This window comes from Seriola aureovittata, chromosome 21 (assembly GCF_021018895.1).
Source record: "Seriola aureovittata isolate HTS-2021-v1 ecotype China chromosome 21, ASM2101889v1, whole genome shotgun sequence".
Classification (NCBI taxonomy): domain Eukaryota; kingdom Metazoa; phylum Chordata; class Actinopteri; order Carangiformes; family Carangidae; genus Seriola; species Seriola aureovittata.
This window is the reverse complement of record NC_079384.1, coordinates 5607195-5628548: the sequence shown is the minus strand read 5'-3', so window position 1 is coordinate 5628548 and position 21354 is coordinate 5607195. Positions and strand designations below refer to the sequence as shown.

At 42.1% G+C, this 21354-nt stretch overlaps 1 protein-coding gene across 1 annotated transcript; it reads right to left on the bottom strand.

Moving 5' to 3' along the window:
- Positions 1–3561: 3561 nt before the first annotated feature.
- On the bottom strand, positions 3562–21254 carry tex2l (testis expressed 2, like). Its single transcript, XM_056366201.1, has 13 exons — positions 18327–21254; positions 16841–16885; positions 13139–14556; positions 10462–10662; positions 9819–10152; positions 8025–8302; positions 7699–7848; positions 7497–7596; positions 6750–6882; positions 5563–5700; positions 4976–5185; positions 4241–4361; positions 3562–4149 (listed from the first exon to the last, which is right to left on the bottom strand). Exons 3-13 carry the CDS (start codon positions 14513–14515, stop codon positions 3976–3978), a joined length of 3216 nt encoding a protein of 1071 aa, XP_056222176.1. The 5' UTR covers positions 14516–14556; positions 16841–16885; positions 18327–21254; the 3' UTR covers positions 3562–3975.
- Positions 21255–21354: the final 100 nt, after the last annotated feature.

Sequence of the window (21354 nt, the reverse complement as noted above, 5' to 3'; positions counted from 1 at the left end):
CAAAAAGACCGCAGCTTTGGAAGACACACACTTGATTTGTCTATCTCAGAATGATGATGTCAGGACTGTAGCTTTTGTATGGCACTTACACTGAGATCACTTTAGGTAGGGATTCCTTAAAAGGCCATTATGGAAAGGAGGAACTATCTACATGTACTATGTACATATTTGAATGGTAGCCAATCAAATTAACATAATTCACTAAATGGATTTCCACTGTACTTGAAAATTATATAATAAACATGACAAACGTGAACATATAAAAGAAAAAAATGAAGCTCTGTTTTATGATTTGCACCAAGGGCGCCGCCATCTTTCAGTATGACAGCCTGTGACGTCACAGGGTTAGTTCGCTCCACTGGTAGAGACACTAAAAATAGAGACAGTAAAATATAGATAGTGAAAGATAGAGACGTAAAGGGTAGAGTCGGTACTATAGAACTATAGTTTTTCCATTTCACATCGTACAGTGTGTCCTCTACCGACCGCCCTACATACTCAAACAGTGATAAAGAGGTATCAGTCCGCCGCTAAAAACCAACCGGAACCAAAAAGGGCGCTAAAAACCATATGCTGTTAGGGCATTTAGCAACACACAAAAGTCAATCACATCAACTATGCCCATACCAAAACAATCACCAACATGTCACAGAAACGCACAGTAGCTGTTTGATATAAACATCACCATTAACTGCAATAAAGTTCATCATGTGAGTCTCTCTCATTGAACTCAGCACCTGTAAAAACCAGTTGCCCTAACTCCCACCCAGACACAGGCACAGACACACGTCCTCTAGCCTAAACACTTCCATAGCATCTCTGTATTACACCTGAAATCATGTCATTCCGCACCACAGGTTTAATTCCTCAGCCAGATGTCAGAGCTGATGCAAACCTCCAAAATATCCGGTAAATATTTCTTACCTTGACCCCTCGTTTTCCAAAGCAGTCATCCAGGACTCCAAACGTTAGATAATCCACAGACGTTATCCCTAATTCAGTAACGTTCTTCGCCGCCATCTTGTTTCCACCATTTGCAATGATGCGTGCAAAAAAAAAAAAAAAAGTTTTTTTAGCTAGCTTTTCGTTCACACGGCCCGACAACATGAGAAGCCGTCACACCTGTGGCAAACTAAATTTATTTATTTATTTATTTATTTATTTATTTATTTATTCTTTATACCACTCCGGGATTTGCTCTCAACATAGGCGTTTTTGATTGGCCGATGTCAGCTCTACCTGTTCGCTACGGTTCTTCTTTTATTCATGCCCAAAATGTCCATAACACTACTAAACAATATGAACCGATACTATTGGACAAATAAAAATATTTCTGCATGGAAATTTTCAGTATTTCAGTCTAATCTAGCCTTTGCATTATACAATATATATACACTGCAATAACTTACAACAGCCACTTCATGACAGATACTATTGCTAGATAATCAATCTCTTAAAAACTACTATTAGTAACTATAGCCTTGAAAAACTTGAAAAATCTTTAATCAGGTGGCATCATCATACATACTATGATATGGCTGATACTTACCATATCATATAAATGCTTATTGCTAGGGTTGTAGTAGTTCGCAAGAACTGTTCATGTGTTTGGCATGGTTTGGATATGGTACAGTATGTTCTGAATGCATGCGTGCAGACTGTGAATTGGCACCTAATTATATTGTCATAAATCTAATTCGTCATTGATGCCTCCCCCACCCTCCATTCATGGTGTTGATAGCTCATTGTCTCAAAGCATAGCCTTTAAAAATGACTGGGAAGTTATGTAACTGTGCTTTGTGTATTTCAGAAAACCATCTGCATCAAATTTGTTACATAGGTCTTGGGAATGAGGAAATCCCTTCTTATTCCTTTCTTTTCCCTGGACCTGCTTCTGCATATCAGTCTGGTCTGACCTACTACTGTAAATGATGTTTGCTCAAATATGAGGACAAAGCTCCTGACTGTGGTGCCTTAGCAACTATCCAATGATTAGGACTTTCCTTGAGATAAATGACAAAGGCTGAACTTTCCAGCTACAATGAGGAAAATAATGGAAAACACTATCCTTGGATGGGCTGGAACTAACTTTGACTGGAGGGGAGCAGTGAAACGCCACATTGTCCCATATAGTCCTAATTACAACATTGTTGTGCTGACTGCGTGAAGAGCTGAAGAGTTAACTTTATATTAAGAAATGCAATTGTGTCAGTGGGTTAGAAGGTCTTCCTGTTCCTGCACAGGTGCTGTACTCTAACCCTCACCAGTAGACTGCACGTGGTGTCCAGTCAGTGAACTTTAAGTTACGTAAACCTCATTTTATAGATCTTGAAGAGGCATGACCGCACAAACTCACTTTTATTATGCTAGGGCATATCAGAGTAAAATGTCCCACAAAAATCCCAACAAGGGAATAAAACGCAGACAGGTTTCATGATTATGTTCAATAAAAAGTTAGCAATAAAATAATACCAACACAACTGTAATGAGAGGGGGTAAGCCAGTTTACAGGACAGGTCTGAAATCTATTTTCTCATTAAGACCTGGAGTCAACAAAGCATGAAATTTAAAAATCCAATAAGTCTCTCTATAATAAGCTTCCTTGTGTATAAGAAACCATTTCAACTTCAAGAGCACTTTGCATTTCCCTGATGAGTCACTGTGGCATGCCCAGACCAGAGCCTCTGTATGAAATGAATGTGAACATTTCATTGTTGGATGTAATTGGACATTATATCTAATTATAATTTGGTTATGGTACAACTGAATTTTTTATTTACAATGTTTAAGGGAGCGTGCTGAGCTGCCGGGAACTGAAACATGTGGATATGGCTCTGTTGGAAGTCGTCCATCCAATCACTGTGTTGCTTGTATGTAATTACTTCCCGGTATCTACTTTAAATTACTTTAATTGTGACAAGGAATTTGTATCACTCTAATATGTGTTTGTCTAATGAACCAATGCTGTTACATCAGGAACACACTCCTGTAGTCTTTGTTTCCCATCCTGTCTTTTGTGTCAGTGATTTACTTGTGTCTTCTTTAATTAATTAGCATTCATGACTATTATTTGCTGTTACTCATACAGAAATGTGGGATAATACATGAGCTTTATGTCCCTGTATTATAGATGTGAAACTGTTCCAATCCCTTATAGGTTTCACATATACTTTTTGCACATTTTTATTTTCTCTGTACATATATTTCATATATAGAAACTCAATATAACATTTGTGCCTATGAGTTTGCTCCCATGTTTTATCCCATGCTTAAACTAATCCAGCCTAAACCTTATTTAATATTCTCTTTTAGGGGCTTTTCAGTTTCAAGCTCAAGCACTTGCTAAATTTATCCCCCGTTCTTACATCTGAATTTCACAGATTTGTATCTGGAGGTAAATGAGTCATATTTTCTTTCAAGACGTGAAATTCTCCTAAAAGATTCACTAAAGTTTTTATCTTTGCAGGTTTTTTAAATGAAAAGTGAAGACATGTTTTCTCTGCGCTGCCTCGTGTCTGTCATCTGGGAGAATAGAAGTGACAAGTGTTTTTCAAACTTTTATTTAATAATGTCCATCATCTCATATCCAAAGTGATATCAAGTTGTAAACATCAAAGCAGCAAATAAATAAATAAATATATATATATATATTTATGTATATGTATATATATATATATATATATATATATATATATATATATATATAATCCCACAGGGTTCATTCACATGTAAACATTTGCAAAAGGAATCACTTGTATTAGTTTGTCATGATTAAATGACTATACCATCCCCAGCTAAACCTACAGCGCAACATGTCCGACCTTTAGAAACTCCTGGCTCAGACATAAGGGTTTTTAAGTCTGCGTGGGAGATGTTCTGTTTCGAGATTCTCCTTCTGCTTCTTCTCCTTTTCTCACTATGAATATATAATGTAATAAAACCATTTTGCAGCCTCAGCTCTCCTTTGATCGGCGGCTAGTCCGACTCTGGCCCGGAGATCTCAGGTGGGATCTTCTCGATAGAGTTTGTGGAGGAGCTCTGGGACTGAGGGGACTGAGGGGACTGATGCTGGGAGGCTTGAGGGTTTTCCACCCCAGAGTGCATCAGGGGTAAGTAGATGTCATCCATGTTTGGCAGAACAAACACTTTCTGGAGAGGAGAAAAGAAAAAAAACATGATTGTGAGACTTGTGAGACATGATTGAGAGAAAACGTTGTGGGTTTGTTTTTGTTCTTTTTACCTGGAACTCGTCCTGCAGTTTCCTCTCAATCCACTCAGTTACATGGCAGAAAGTCACCTCCCTCTCCCCCAGTTTGGGCCGGACACGCAGATCCAGCTTGGGGGGCACACAGAAACTGTACCTACAGAGGAGATCAACCACAGTTTTATGATCAAATGTATCTCAAATGTGTTGTGATTGGAATCGGCCAAGGTGAGGCGTGAGAAGTGAGTCACACCACAGTTTCAGTGCATTTATAACATGCAGTATAAAGTAGAGGCTAAAAACCTCAATGTCTATATCCCGAGCCGCTAAACTAGCAACACATTTTTATTTACTAATTAATGAATGAATGAATTTATCTATTTACTTCCTTTATTTAAGAAGTGACAAGTTCTTTTTTCTATATTTTTCTCCTCTTTCAGTATTTTTCTGTTTTACAAATTTTTATTGGCTTGTTCTTTGAACCCTTTATTTTCTACATTCCCTCAGATAACAGTTTAATGGCATTTGTCATGGACAGTGAAAACACTTCGGTGTTTGTTTTGCTTCAGTTTATTACTTAAGTTCTATTTGCAGAAAAGATAATCCCCTCTGTTTGTGTATTTACCTGGTGCAATAAAATTCAAGGTTAAAAACGTATTCATGTAAAAGCATGTCTTCATTTCCTTGTCTTGGTTTAAGCACCGACTCTAAATGAGTTTCTGCCTCAACATTTTCATACCATGCAGTTTTTTTTTGTTTCTATGTTCTTACCATATCCTGTCAGTAGGGGGTGGCGGGATGTTGATGACCAGAGTCCCTGACAGCTCCTGAACCTCCACAGTGAGCAGCAGGGGCGTGTTGGACATCTCCTCAAACTTCTTCTTAATGAACTCGTTCTCTGTCGCCTTCTGGAAATACTTGGATTTAGCGATTTTGTCCACAAATCTCAAAATCTTCCTCCCAGTCCTGCCTCCCCCTGTCCTGTAAGAGGAGAGGAGGGGAGAGGAGAGGAGAGGAGAGTGTTAGTATGATCCTGCATTTGTCCGTAGATTTGGTATTCAGATGCGAAAGTCAAAATTTGAGATGCGACGCTGAAATGTAAATGACAGCGACAGCCATCTGGAGTGTGATGTCAGCCCAGTTTATTTTCTGCTTCAAAAACAAAGTGAGTATTCACAACACAGAAGGGTAGAAGTAACACTGATGATGAGGAAAGTTACTTGCTTGCTTATGCAGTTAATGCATCTGTAATATTCTTTAATAAATGTGACCTACTTACATCATCTTCTTTCGGTGATGAATGACAAAACACACATACAGACACATATAAGCAGCATTTGTGTGTGATAGTACTCTACCCTTCAGCTATAGGTGTGGGTCCCTTCTCCCCCACCGGCCCCTGAGGCTCGGAGAGAAGCGGCTCCTCCTCATCAGATGAACCAGCGCTGGAGGACTCTTCATCACTGTCCGCCAACACAGTGAGGATGGGCCTGCAGCTGGGAGGATACACAGGCTTCAGTTTTACTGTTTCATTTGCATCCTGATGCTGAAGTTTCAATCATTTGGCACGAAAAAAAAAAGAAGCACATTTCGCAAACGTATCACGAATGCATGTTTTTTTTATCTCCATGTAAAGCTGGAGATGCACCGCAGCTTTGCCTGGACTTTAATCCCTCCCAACATGGATCTATGACAGGCAGCTCTACGCTCATAAACATAATGTGAGGCTCTGCTCTGTAGATCAGAGACGCGGAGGATCAGAGGATAGAAAGAGGGATGTGCAGGTGTGTGTGTCTGTTGTCAGTGTGTGCTATGATAAGAATGAAAACATAAGGTTTATTGGTATTTCTGCTGTCACTCATAGCACAATGAAATATACCAGACAACAGAAACACTGAGAAGGCGCTCCACAGGTTTTACACATAAAGGGCAGCGAGGAGTAAAACTCGGCCGGTAAAAACAGCTGTAATGTCTGAGGGAGTTTCTTTCTAAACAGAAAATATCTCTGATGAAATCATGAGCTAAAGACTTGCTTTGACTTGCATTATGGGGATTGTAGGCTCCAGCTGTTTTTAAAGGACAACCTTGCTTAGCACCATTTAAAAAAACTTCCATAAAATCCTATAGCTTTAAAGCACAGAAATATTAAATCACTGGAATCCCACTTTAATACATCTGAGTCTATTAAAGCCATTGAAGTAAATGTTGCAGGACATAAAAAATACCGCAGCTGCAAACACAGAATCTCATCTGGTTATTTTGTAAAACATCACAGTACATATAAATATAAAAATAAATACATTGTAAAAGAAAACAGTGCTCACTCCTACCAGTGAAAGACACCACTACTATAAATAACAATAGTTACATTATTTTCAGGCATTAAAGGAGATTTGGGGAAAGTTAAACCAAAAAAAAAAAAATGCTTCAATTGTTCATTAAAACTGTTACGAAATATATAAATGTTGATAATTGTTGATAATTGTGGTTGTGTGTGTGTGTGTGTGTGTGTGTGTGTGTGTGTGTGTGTGTGTGAGGTGCTAACCGTGGGCTACCAGTTTCAGTCATACAGTCTGGGTCCTGGCCGCTCTCTTTGCCCAGCTTGGACAAGTTGAATTTGGTCTGCAGGGTCATCTGCAGGGCACCGGTGTAGACCAGCTGCAGCTCCAACCACAGGCCTGTAGGGGGCAGCACTCAGAGGTCAACGCCACACCACCCAAATTATGACAAAGCTCATGCACACAGCCTAATCTGGACACACACACACACACACACAGAGTTTAGTAGGCAGATTAAACAGCTTTTACTGTGATTATCAAGCCTTGAAATTAAATTCATAATAAATTACGACAGATCATAAATCCCCCTCTGGAGACTGACACATGTGGACCGAGCAGGAGAAACACGGAGAAGCTGAAAGCAGGATCACTTGCTGACTGGCAGTTGTGTAACGACAAAGTGGGCGGGAGAAACAGAGACTGACACACTTAAACTCCACCCGTCATTAGGAGTGTTGCCTGCCAGACTGGCAGATTTTAAAACACATACACACTCAGACATACACACACACACACACACACGCGCACACACACACCCAAGCCAAAATGCTCTAAATGTTGAAGGCCATGGCGTAATGACTCCTCTGCTCAGTGAGATTACAACAGGATAACAACGTCTGATCTGATGTTCTGCAGTACTCAGCTGTAATCACATGAGCAACAGGTCATCTTCTCACTCATCTCCTGCTGTTCCTGTGTGTGTGTGTGTGTGTGTGTTTGTGTATTATACTCACCTCTGTGGTTAACCTCTGGTCTGGAGGTAGCGGTAATATGTGGCATAGAGCTGCCCATATCCAACTCAGTCAGAGTGAGCTCGTTCATAAAGTAAGGCAACTGTAAGAAATATTCCACATCACAGTTTAAAACATATTTATACTTGACATTTCCTGTGACTTTCACAGTATAGACTTTCACTTTAAATGAAACAGCTCGCACTCTGATTTTGCTGAGCTTCTTCTGGATCTTGTGGGAAACTGCGTCGGCCCAGTGCCTCTCTCGCAGGAAGTCCCAGAAGATTCGACCAATTAGAGCGTTAGCCCACGCAGTCTGGCTCTTCCCGGGGTACTCTGCTAGATCGCAGGTACACTGCAGAAACACACACATGAGTCAGGACTGAGCAAGGACAAGAAACTTTGGAACCACTTTGGAAAGTAGAATATTTTACAGAGAATATTAAATCAGAAACGTGATGCCGTTACAACACGCTGTAGATGACTAATGTTATTGTTTATTTAATGATTTGACCAGCAAGCATGACTTACGTTTCCTTTAAGGGTTGGGCTTGTCTCCGTGCTGCTGGCTCCAGGGCTGGAGAGGGGGGACATCTCCTCTGCGGCCAGGAGACGAGCCATGTAGCTAGGGTAATCTAGCAGTGAAAGGCCCCTGGTGCTACTGGAGGTCTGGCTGACGTGGGCTGCAGGGACGCAGGGGATTGGGGGTGTGCAGGGGGCATCCTCATCACTGCTGCCCACTCTGCTGGAGCCTCTGCTGCTTGGGATGTTACCTGAGGCACAAACGCTCTGTGCTGGTGCTGGATCACCTGGAGAATGTTTTTCTCTTTATTCTCGGTGCTTTGGAAATCAGTGGCTTTTGGTTACGACAATCATTCACAGAAAAAAGTAAGAAAGACGCAGGAAGGTGCAAAGCAATTTTTCCAGTTGCCGTGAGAAAACGATAAGCTTGTGCTTTATTCACTTTCTTCCTGAGAGCTAAACAAGAAGCCTTATGTATAAAGTCCTGGATGCTAAATATTTTTGCTACAATAACCAGCGGTAGCTAGGTTAGCATAAAGACCGGAAAGAGAGGGAATTAGCTAGCGTAGCGCCTTCAAAGAGTAAATGTTCAAATCTGCACCTACAAAGCTGAGTAATTAAAAAATGACATCTCATTTGTAAAATCCATTTAAAAAACAAATTGTAAAAATAAGTCATGGTTTTACAGGGAGTAGCCTAGCTAGCACTACCGCTAGTAAGCTAGTGGGCATGTTTACTGCTGGCTGACCACTACTACTACTTCTGTGAGCGTGTGACGTTTTAATGGAGACATTTCAGGAGGACGTTCCTATTAGAAATGGGGTCTGTTGTCTTTTTTATTACAACAGCATCGTGCTGTGTCCTCTTCATTATCTATAACTGACCCATATATTTAAGAATTTGACGGAAAATTCTGCTGTTACAGAATTTTAATGTAGAAATGGTAACGATTAATGAATGACTGTTTGAATTCATAATCACAGTGGATATAATGTCATATTTTGGAAGGAATAGACTCGTCATAATCATAATTTTACTTTCAAAAATCTTTTGCAATGATTGAATCACAATTTGTGCTACACTGTGTTTTTCCTTTTGCTGTACGGAGCTGTGTTATGCGCCTCGTCACAGTTTACTTTCTGTGACTACACCCGCAGACATGCTGGCAGGGCCACGGAAAAATCGCCATCCTACGCCTTAGGTGACCCCTGTTGGTCACATGACCCTCGCCTTACAGGTTGCAGCGGGCCGTGAAGAGTCTCAGATTTTGAATCGATTTTTAGGCTCTGCGGTTTCCCGCCCTATTTCCAGTCTTCATGCTAAACTGATAAAATAATAGGATGGAGAATTTAGCTCAAAAGTTAACGTGAGAGTCGTAGAAATCTTCTCATGTAACTGTCAACTATTTAAATCACTAAATTACAGCCTCTTGTCCTTCACACCTCACCATGCTTTCCCATGAGTGCAGCAGAGCAGCGGTTTTTAATAGTACCCTCAACTAATGCATTAAACAAGAGTGTAGCAATGGGAAAAGGAAGTGTGACGATCAAATGACAGATTATATGTACTCTTCACACTCTGTACTTCTCTTCAAAAATACTGTCTCTAGATTTTTTTCTTGATGCCATTGCCCTGTCAGGTCACCAAAGAACTGTGAGATCTGTGTGTTCCCTCGAAAGGGATTGGCTTTGAAATGTAAAGAATTGGAGCATGTAATCCATAATCCACACACATAAAGCATTTGTATAGATGCCTTATCTAGAAGGCTTCTATTCTCTAATGCATTATTAACGTTTTTCATACCCGATCTGGACACACATCTGCCAGGCCTCTGTCTGTCCCTCTCGTTTTCCCTCTCTGCATCTATGGAGGCAAACAGGAAATGACGAAACCACTCTTCTTTCTCTCGTCCTGTGCGGCCGAAGAGGTAAAGAGTGGTGGGAAGGTCATGGACGGGTTTACAGGAACTTTGTTTTTGACTTGTCGGTTCAACTCCTCCTGGCTCCTCTCCCCGACTCTCCTCCGATCTTCCTCCCTCATCCTCCTGGGAGTTTCCTCCCCCAGCCAGTTGGATGCAGATGGGATACTTCGGGTTCCACACCCTCTTCTGCGCCAGCACAGATGGCAGCAGGAATACCTTTGGGGAGCAGTGACAGACCTTTGTTGTGGCAAGGTGAAAGACGACTGTTAAATGGGCAATGCTGTCACATATCCCATTTATGAATTATTAATTAATGCTAAGGAGTTTAATCAATATCAGAAGTAGATTAAACAGTTTCTTTCCAGTTAAACTTTATTTCAAATAAGCTTTAGCATTGTACTTGCCCTTGGATGACACAAAGTCAGTAAGTTAAGTTTTATTTTCCTTAGTATATTCCATTAAAAAAATAAAATAGCTTCAGATACAGGGTGAATATTTCCTTTACGAAATTAGTGGCAGCTGTACCTTGCTCTTCGCCAGCTGAAAGCAGCGTGACTTGACGAAGGTGGCCTCCTGGACTCTTTCGTCGTACGTGGCCCTGCGGCTGATGTTGGTGCGTGGGGAGTCCAGACGGAGACAGGAACCCTCCAGGGTGGCAAACACGGAGTGAGTCAGAGCTGGATGGTAGGTTTCTGGGTCGTACTCGTGTATCTCATTCATCCACCCCTGGAAAGACAGAAGGCGAGTGTTGATTTATATAAACACTGCACACAGTTTCAAGTGAGTGATAAACACTTGATCAGCCTGTAAGTGAAGTACAGAGCAAATGTGATTGTGATTGTGTGTTATTTCAGTGACAGATCCAAGGAGGCTGATCCAAACTATCAAATGGTGAATTCACCTCTGTGTATTTCATCATAATTGAATTTTAACATTGACAGTTTAGGTGTCAGAGGAGCAGTCAGTATTATAATGTCAGTGCTGGAGAATATGTGTATGAGTATAACAAAAATGTGTTTCGTTGAAGGGACATGGATGAACGACCTGGATTCTGCTTCCCAAGCAACTCGTCTTTCCAGACTTTTGGCCGCTGTCAACAAACCAATCACAGGCCGTAGAGATGGTTGTCCCATCTCAACAAATTATGAGCAACAGTATAAAACATTCTGTAAGTGCAAAGTTGAATTTATTGGAGCTTTCAGAAAAATAACAATTATAACAGTTTTACTCATAATTACGACTTGGATGTTTTCATGAATGCTATTTACAAATAGGGAATAATCCTAGTAACCTAAAGATGACCTAGTATCAGACACAGGGTTTGGGGCCAGATAATCCTTCATTTTTGAAGAAATTTAGAATAAAACTTTGTTCAGTCTGAAATACACGGCTGTGAGCTTAATGCTGTCAAACAATCCTTGACGCTCGATGCTCCCTCTTAATGTACAACCTGTGTGCCCTCATCTCTGAAGTGTGCCCGCAATCACACACCGTGACTGTTCTCATTCTGTCATCTGATTACCAGACGACCTCCGAGAACACCTCGCAACCTCTGCAGCTCTGACCGCCGCATCTTAACAGCCCACAGACTTGAAACCAAACCGCTAATGACCAAACAAGGGAATTTGTTCAACACTGAGACAGTAAACCGCTCTTATTCCGACCATCACCGCCACCCTCCAACCCCCGGCTGCCTCGATTGCTGACAAATTACAGCTTCCTCCTGCCAGTATCTCCCACTAATTGCCTCTGGAACAGACAGTGTCTGGGTGGTAGCTGTCCTCTCTGGTTGCCCCGTGTCAAGCTCAACCAGGAGGAGAACAGTAATTACCACTGCAGCTCCAGCACTTTTTATTATTGAAAGTTTTAATTGCATTCTGGGCACCTTTATGTAGTTGCATGCCACCCTCAGAAGCTTTAATCTGTGAAGGAACCAGTCAGCAGAGTTGCTTGAGTGACTCTGCCGACTTGACACTGTTCTAGCTTAGAGCAAATTAGCACGGCTGAAAACTAATTACAAGTACTCTTGTTACTGTAATTGGTGTAGCTTTTAAACGTGCTTTTTAAAAGTGCATTCAGAAATCAGTCACTTTCACTGAGTAGGTTTTCCGATGGATTTTTGCACTTGTAACAGACGCAGGTCAGTGTAGCCTGCAGCTACGCTATTATGGGCACAGTCAGAAAGAATTAAATTTCTGTTTGTTTGATCCTTTTTCACTCAAAAGGCAATTTCTAAAGGAGTTCTTGTATGCCTCCGGGTGCCACTTCACTGGATCGGAGCAAAATTGGATGATAACGTGTCTGTATAGTGAAGTTCCTACTGTCACAATCCAACACTGACCATTACATAGTGACCATATAACTGTGCAACAACGAACTGAAACGACAAGAGCTTTTCCATCCACCTGAAAGTCATAAGTTCAAGTCAAAAGGTAGAAAAGTTGATGTACTGATAAAAACAAAATGCTGCAAAATGCAAAAGAAATGGACTCAGCGAAAGCTTGACATCCATGAAGCATATGACTGTGTGTCCGCTGAAGCTTCTGCTCCACTGAAGAGACAGAATATTGTGGCTGATAAAAATCAGGTCAGTGTGGAGGGATGAGACGGAAACCTTTCTAAAAATAAATAGATGAAACAAATACATTTCATAATAATAAATATTAAATATAAACATATTTGCATCATGGTTTAATAGAAAATTAGCAGCACCGACTGAAATGAGCATTCATTCGCTTTCTTTGGTCTTTTTCTGGAAGATTTGTGTTAAATTTAAAAGAATTAAAAAAATACACTCATTCGCTTGATACCACTTATGTCTGTTGAATATTAAGCTTCAGCCAGTTCTCAGTTAGCGTAGTTAACCTAGCCTGGCTCTGTCCAAAGGTATGAATGCCAGATTTCTAAAGATACTAATTAACACATTATATCTTGTGTGTTCAATTATTACAAAAGACAAAGTGTAAAAAAAAACAATCTGCCATCAGACGATTTGTTTCCCAAAATGCTCAACTATTCCTTTAAGAGACAAGTGACAAGAAATAAAGTCTGATGATTCCTCTGACGACTGTAAGTGATTTTTTCTCAGATGTTATTTGTGGACATGTTGAGAAATGTGTGAGTGTTGGAGTGAGACAGAGGCAGCTGCAAATATGGTGAAAACAATGTGACAATTTTCCTCCTTAATGACTCATCCATTTACCTTGAGGATGTCGGGCTCAGTGTTGAGAGTGCCACCTGTCAAAATCACCTCCCCCAGCAGGGTCTGCGCTGCTCTGTCGGCAGGAGCCGGACGACGAGACCTGGAGGAACCCATCCTAATGAGCAGCAATCCCAGCAAGAAGCCCAGTGCTAGTCCCAGAGCCAGGCCAGAGAAGTATGGACTAAGAGGTAGGATGAAGTAGCTGTAAGACAGCACTGCCACACAGAACAAACTCATGCGTGGCAGAGGGTGAGGGGGCTGAGGAAGAGGGGAAGTCTGAGCTAAGGGTGCTACAGGGATTGGAGACCCAGCAGGCGGTCTCCTCGCCTGCCTGTGTGTCTCGATGGCTAATACTTGCATCATATCACCATCTGTACATATTTCCAGCTCCTCGTTATGTTGTCTGTTTTGATGCACGGGACAGGAGCTGCGGTGAATTCTCCCAAGATGTCTGACAGAAGGCCAGTCAAACACAGGCACATCAGCGTCTGCTTTTCTAACGTTCCTCACGGGAGACTCCGAAAGAGCCGTGTCTGTGCTGCTTTCCCGCCCCAAACCTCTGGAGCTGGCCTGGTGAGCGCCCTGGGTCTTACACTGGTGTTTGGGGCTGCCCGCGCTCTCCTCTCTCATGATCTTACTGAACATGCTGCTCAGAGGTTCGTGCACGGCCTCCGAGAGCTTCCTCTTGGTGTCCTCCAGCTCCATTTTGAAGAAGCCCCCTTTCAGACCCTCTGCGCTAGGGGAGAGTGAGCTAGGAGAAGGGGGCGCAGTGCGAGAGTCCCCGTTGCTGCGGGTTAGCTGCTTCCACAGGTGGAGGTTGAGGCGGGAGTCAGATTTGGACTGCGACACCTCGGGCTCGGAGCGGGAGACCTCCGTGGAGATCGACTTCACGAGGCTGAGAAGGGGCTTGGGTCTGAGGGTGGAGCCTTCTTTCAGCTCCAGCTCCGTGGAGAGAGACTTGACCAGGTTTGCAAGAGGCCGGTGGGTGGGCGAGGATGGGCCCGGGGAGAGGAAACTGGGGCCGGTGGCGGAGCAGTTCCCCAGAGAGCCTGGCGAAGAGGGGGAGAGAGGGACATGGAAAGCTTGAGACTGCAACCCTCTGTCATCCTCAACAGAGAGCTGCCTCTCCTTAGAGAGAGATATGGATGGGTAGTCCTCATCGTGATCCAGGGAGAAGATGAGCTCACTGTCATCCAGACTGTCCCATTCTCCCTCTGTCCCAGTCAACTGGATCACAATCCCTCGGGGGAGATGCCTTTTGGCTCCAAAGGAGGCTGCACCAACGGGGGAGAGTTTGTGGGGCTCCTGTTGAGTTCTCCCACCTCCTCTTTCTTTATCCTCACTGCTCCCTTCCCCACTTTTTCCACTCTCTGCCATCTCTTCACTTCACATCGCACAGTCGAGGCACCTACAAGTCACTGAATGGGAATAAATAATGAACACTGTCAGCTACATTATTAAGCCTCGGAGGCAGAACAAATACAAGCAGTGAGGGAATGAGCCGTGCGAGGAGAGAGGAAGGGCATCTTTTCTATGCTCGTGTTTCATTTTCACAGAAACTGCTTACCGGTGCCAACTACGCATTAATGTGTGAATGTCATGTAGTTTAGCTCGGAAGAGTTGTGGGACTCTACATTAATCTGAAGACTAGTGAGCCCGAATCAGAGCCAAGTAAGCACCTCTCCCATAGCTGTCGCTCCACATACTGAATGACTTTTAGAGGCATGCAAAAAATAGACAAGACAGACTTTCTCCCACAAATGTTGTACAAACTAGGGCAGCTCAGGCTTGGATCTAATGTCTTTAGGGGTCTGATTGGATGTCTATGTAGGATTCATTTATTTTATATGGAGGGACTTTATGAGCACATGAACATGAAATGAAAAAGCATAATTTAAAAGATGCAGCCTTTCAGCATTAAACGGGAAGAGTATATTTTTGGTTTTGTCAAAACTGTAATCTCCAAACAAATCCAAAAAAACAAAAAAACAAAAACCACAGGAGTGAAGGGGGTGGAATAATAATATTCAGCAAGTCGTGTCCCTAAGGAAAGAACTACACTTTCTTCCAGTCTCATCCCCCGAGGAGGCGACTGTCAGACGTAAAAAAAAAAAACCCGGAGTCATAACCCTCCCTCTGATGTCTTCTCGAGCTGCTTAAAGAGTTCCTTATGTAACGCTGAGATGAACAGTGAAGGGAGTTCAAAGATGCTCTCTGTCACCCCCCACCCCACCCCTCCACCCCCAGTGTGGCATTTATGTGTCAGCAGCCTCGGATGCTTCCACACAACACATTATACAGCCACCACCTACGGACTTGTCAAAATGATATTAGCAAAACGCAGAAGAGAGAGAGCGAGAGAGAGAGAGAGAGAGAGAGAGAAGCAGCTTGTGTTATCAGCTGTCATTTTGTGGAAGGAACGAGCGTCGACGGACACAAGCTGAGAAACAGCACAGACCTTTTTTTTACTCACTGTCTCTCTGGGTCAAGTGCACTGCTCTTTATGCACGTTAAACCCCTACCTCTGACTGGTCAGATTTACGTAACTGTATTACAGCGCTGTGTGGCACGATTTCAACCAATTCCACAGCAGCTGGTGGATTCTGACTAATCTGCTCTCACTCAAAATGGACGGTGGGGAGATAAACCCCACAGACACACACATGCAGCCAGGCGGAATTAGACCTTCCTCGTCGCTTTTTCTCCAGGGTGGGAAGAGGGACCATGAAGCTGCTGGAGGTGCCAGGAAACGCGCACGCCACGCACTCACACACACACACACATTACAAAGGCTAAACTGCTGTTAGGCTAACGAGGTTTTGTCCAAGCTAATTGTGGAACACTAACGGGACAGGTCAGTGTTGCCTTATTGCCAAACTGCTCAATATGGAGTCCAGATGCTGCTGTGTTATCCAAATGTTCTTACATCTAATCACTGCAGCTTCAGGTCAAGCTTTTTTCATCACCTCATTGCAACTGCATTTATAATAGATTCCCTCATCACAGCGGTCAGCTAGCACTTCTGTGGCTCTGCGTATCTTAGTTTACCGTGCTAGCATGCTAACATTGTCTTATTAGTGCTAAACACACAAGTACAGCTGAGGCTGATGGGAATGTCAGTATTTGGCCTGATGTTGGCACTAGAAGAAAATTTAGCTCAGCAAAGGTATTACAGTTCAACCAGAGAGACACGGGAATGTTTGTGCCAAATTTCATGGCAAAGCATCCAATAGTTGGGTGAGTTAGTCGGGAACATTAGAGGGAACCTCAGTTGGTTTCCAGCCCTGGGAACCGTAAATGTCCGTACAAAAATTTTGTGCCATTCCTTTTTGGATGACTGATAATTTAGAGGTCATGAGGGATCATCCTTCAATTCCATGGCAATCCGTCACATTGTTGTCGAGACGTTTCTAAGTGATAAATGAATGATCGTCACCGTGTTTGAATAATGTGGGAATTACTGATGCTTTTTCATATTGTATTGTACTTTGGCAGAAATGTTAGCTTCAGGATTTTCCTCAGTGTGTGTGTGTGTGTGTGTGTGTGTGTGTGTGTGTGTGTGTGTGTGATCTCTGCTGACTCCCCTGACTCTGTCCTTTGGGTTTTGGGTTTAACAGTATTGTAAAAAGTGGTAAATATACATTATAATATAATGTTCTGATCAGTATCTGAATGATTTTTAAGAGTCCAAGAACTAGTCACCTTGTTGAGCTTCTATGTGCAGGGTAAACCGCTGCTTTCAGGCTCCTGTAAAACAAACATACGAGAGCTGTTAATTACCTCATGAAGCTGCGTGTGACATACGGAGTGATCATGTGACGACTGTTGCATGAAACACAGCACACGTCTGCTCCGAGTGTGTGACATTCTCAGTCAGTGAAAGTATCGTCATCGACATCGTGTCTGTGACCCAAGTGTGTGTGTGTGTGTGTGTGTGTGTTTGGGAGTTGGTCTGTTTGTGTGTTTGTGTGCCAGCCTCTGATCAGACACGAACAGTAACAATCACAGATTAACATTAATGCAGGGTTTTACTGTGAAATCTGACAAATCACACAGCGGGATTACGGGCTAAACCAACATTCGGTGGGGTGTGTTTCCAAGCTGGCTCATCTCCCTGACCCAGTGTTGATTGCAGTTATTAGTAACACCACAATCCCTCAGAGCCCTCTTACTATCAGTGCTCTCATTCTTATGTTTGAGGTCATTTACGTATGAGTGACGAATTAAAGGAAGGAATCTGAATAAATGAGCAGAGAATCCAAAGCAGGTGTTTCCCATGAGAACACCTGTGAAGTGAAGTAATAACAAAGTACACAGGAATAATAATAATAAGATGGTTACAGGATATGTGAGCTGTGATATAAAGCAGTTCCCTGTTCACCTGTTTAATGCAATTAAAAAGTAATTATTAGGTGTGTGGGCTGTGATATGTAGCATCACAGTCTATCACCATAATAAATACGATACAAAATACGTCCATCTCACTGTTAAAACATTAATTTAATTATGCATTTATTGTATTATTGAGGGACAATGATGGTGTAGAGAGTATATATATCTATATATCTATAGATATGTAGTTATACAGAATAAATATATACAATAAATTCCCTGCTTTGTTGATGAATTGTTTCAGTCAATTTCAAGTAAAAATGTTAAACACTTGCAGTTTGCAGCTTCTCAAATGTGAGTATTTGCTGTTTTTTTCTTCTTCTATGAGATGGGAAGATTAAATGAGTTTAGAACTGGTGGTTGAATAAAACAAACAACTTCATTATGTCATCTTTCAGGTCTGGAAAATAATACACATATATATATATATATACACACACACACACACACACAAATACATACATACACACACACACACAAATATATATATATATATATATATATATATATATATATATATAAAATATGTGACCAAATCCCAAACCAGTGAGGTCCCATTATAAAATACAAATGCACACAGTACGGCCCTAACTTGTGCGGTGATAACAGTATGTAACTACACACCTTCACTTCACGACTCACATTCACAAAACAAGTGTGACATACACATATGACAGTAGAAGTTAAAGTGGTCATTCTTTTGATTAGAATTACACTGCAGCACTGCTAATGATTTGCAAACAGAGACAGAAAAAGCATGCACAGCAACAGAGATGGAGATGAGGTGTTTACTTACCTGAAAAAATAATTTTGTGAATGGAAATGTGACTAAACCCGCTGGTTGCTGTTGTGTTCTGCTGGTTCCCTCTCCATTTGTGCGCTCAAAGACCACGGAGCGAGTAGTCTCAAAGCTCTCTCTCTCTCCCCCTCTCTCTCTCTCACGCAGTCACACACACCTCCCTTTAACCGACTGCCTGCATCCAGATGTGTCATGCGCTGCCGAGAATCACAGCTCACCAAACTGATTATGAAAAGCATGGCCGCGCTTGCATGATAATCCAGATTAAGAGTCCTGCAGCCCCAACAGATGCACACACAAACTCTCCCACACAAATATGCATGCGGAGTGTAAACGTTGTCTAATTGTACAAAACAGGGTGACAGCTAAAGTTCAGCCTGAGCGTTAAGTAGTATTATTTTCCGTTCTGATGATGCCTGCAACTAACCAGCACTGGTCAGGAGCTGAAGGTAGCAGAAATATTTCTGTTTCATATTTCATTCATGAATTTGTCCACAGGCAAGGAGATGGAGCTTGAAATGTTTTCATGACAATAAACAAAGAATGAAGGAGGGTAAAAGAATGAATTTCCTCTCTATTTCCTTCCCTCCATCTTGGCCTACATAAAACACACTGGAAGCCCTAGAAATGACAATATGAGGAACGGGGCAGAGTATTGTGCAGGCTTCAGCTGGGATGAGAGACAATTACCCCCATCCATCACTGACTGGAGGAGGTGTTCCTGAAGAGCACGGTTGGCTGGATGCATGAGTGACAGCACTTACTCAGGACCACAGGACTGTTCATACAGTATATACAGAGTTTAATTACTCTAGCACCCTCTCTTATTTCATTATCTGTAGGTTTTGTGTCATTATATTGTATGTATTATTATATATACTGTACACTACCTGAAGCCTGAAAGTTGGTGACAAACACACAGAGCCAAAAGGAGTTAAATATTGGTTTTACAGACGGCCTCTAGTTTTTTAAAGGGAGCAAACTTGGCAGGTGCCACAAGCTGGAGGTCGTCCCCAGAGAGCTTTTTGTAACCAGATGTCCCAACATCAAAAGAGACAAAGCGAGGCCCATCAAGGTCGACAAGAATCACACTGAAATTCTGTGACTGGCAAGACAGCCGTACCATCTAAACCTAAGCCTGTGTTTACATGGAGAGCAGAAACAACCTGGGTCTTCCCATGACAACAGCTGAGAATGATTATAGTTACATCAGTGGGAATCAGATCCAGAATCATATGGTTGTGGACGACCAGCAGCATCCTCTCAAAGTCAAACCCATCGACTTTGGCCTGTGCCTGCAGTGGTTCCTGGTGTCTGTGTGCAGACCACCTGGTACAGGGCACCAGAGGTGCTGCTATATATTCCTTTTAATGAGGCCATTATGTCATCTGTGGGCCTGGTAGCTGTTTGCTCTGTCCTGGGCAGATGGACTATGACGTGTTGAGCTTCACTGTAAAAACTCAGGGCCAGAGTATGTGCTGGACGGTGGGAAACGGAGCAGATTTTTTATTTCCACAGACGGACCAGAGGAGTTTGTGTGCGACATGGGATCTACGTTCAAGGATAGGAGATACATCAGACTCAAGTGTCTTGATGACCTTGAGCAGGTGATGGGAGATAAACTGTGGACGCCAGAGAGAACAGCATCTGTTCGTACATCTGGTCAAGAGGATGTTGCAGCTGGATGCAGACCCCTGGAGGTTGTGCAACATCCATCCTTTACCCCCTCCCCCTCCCCTCTCTCTCTCAGCGCTCCCGTCCTCACACCTGCATTGTGAGAATGGACACTGAGGAGGCTGAAGCAGACCTCAGCTGGCAGCCTGCCTCACATCAGACTGCAGGACCAGGGAGGAGTATTTGGTTACAAACTAAGATGTTAAACTTCAGAAAAAGGGAAGGCTGCTCTTACAAAAATGTTATTTCATTTCATAAAACCCCACGAGCCTGCACAAGACACTTCATAGCTTTCTTTTTTTTTTTTTTTTTTATCTAGAGCTTCTGATCATATTATTTTTTGATCACTCAGAGATTCCTAAATCCCAGGTTGAAAACCACTGAACAGGAAAAAAGAAACTATTGCTCAGGCAGTATCAGTAATTACTCCTGTGAGAGAAGCAGCTCCTTAAGTTCATATAAAGTACCACAAAAAACTAAAAGCAAAAAACAAACAAACAAACAATCATTTGAAGTTTATTAATCTATCAAATTTTGGAACAAGTGGCAATGCTAAAACATAAACATATGACAAGCATGCTAACGCTAGTGACTTAATAATGTCAGTTATACTGCAATATTTAGTTTGCTAACATTAGCTAAGACGAGCCATCATAAGGTCGTGGTCGTACCAGACCAAGTTAGGCTGTAGCAGCAAACTCCTGAGTGCATTAAAGTCACTGAGCGTGCATTTTATTAGTCATGACCTTAACATTTGATGTGAAAAGGAAAGAGTTTGTTGTTACCTTACCCCCCCTACTCTTGATCAATGATCTCTTCCCACCAGCCTGCAAATTACTTCTCATGTACACATAATAAATTACTTCAAATTATATGTAACTAACTGTGCTATGTATCAATTAGCTTCTAATTTATATATAATAATAACATGATCCAATATAAATATGAACTAACTAACACAGTATGCAGGAGCCTTTAATGTAAGACTTTCTCTTTTTAAATATAATTCTTTTTTACATTATTATACTATAATTCCATTATCACAATAAATCTCTAGAGACACATATAAATGCTGATATATTCCTTCAATTGCTGCTTTACATAAGAATGAAATCCCGACTGTATTGCATGGACTATATTTAGAGTACAGCTATGAAGGCCCTGCTGTTTAACATATCTTCCTGGCATATGGCATTATGATAATTATGCAGCTATTACTTCAGTACATGGGTTTGTGGGATTATATGAGTGCCAGGACCCGGGGGGGGGGGGTTTGTTCCTCCCACTAACCCTAACCCAATCTCTGTGCATATCTGGTGTGTGTGAGTGACTGTTGGCATGTGCATGGCCA

What these genes read in the sequence shown, in the direction of transcription:
- tex2l (XM_056366201.1), bottom strand. Translation starts at nt 14,515, where the DNA reads ATGGCAGAGAGTGGAAAAAGTGGGGAAGGGAGCAGTGAGGATAAAGAA. An exon ending in CCCCCTACTGACAGGATATG is followed by an intron (nt 4,362 to 4,975) that starts GTAAGAACATAG and finishes TCTCCTCTGTAG; the next exon opens with GTACAGTTTCTGTGTGCCCC. An exon ending in AACTGCAGGACGAGTTCCAG is followed by an intron (nt 4,150 to 4,240) that starts GTAAAAAGAACA and finishes TCTCCTCTCCAG; the next exon opens with AAAGTGTTTGTTCTGCCAAA.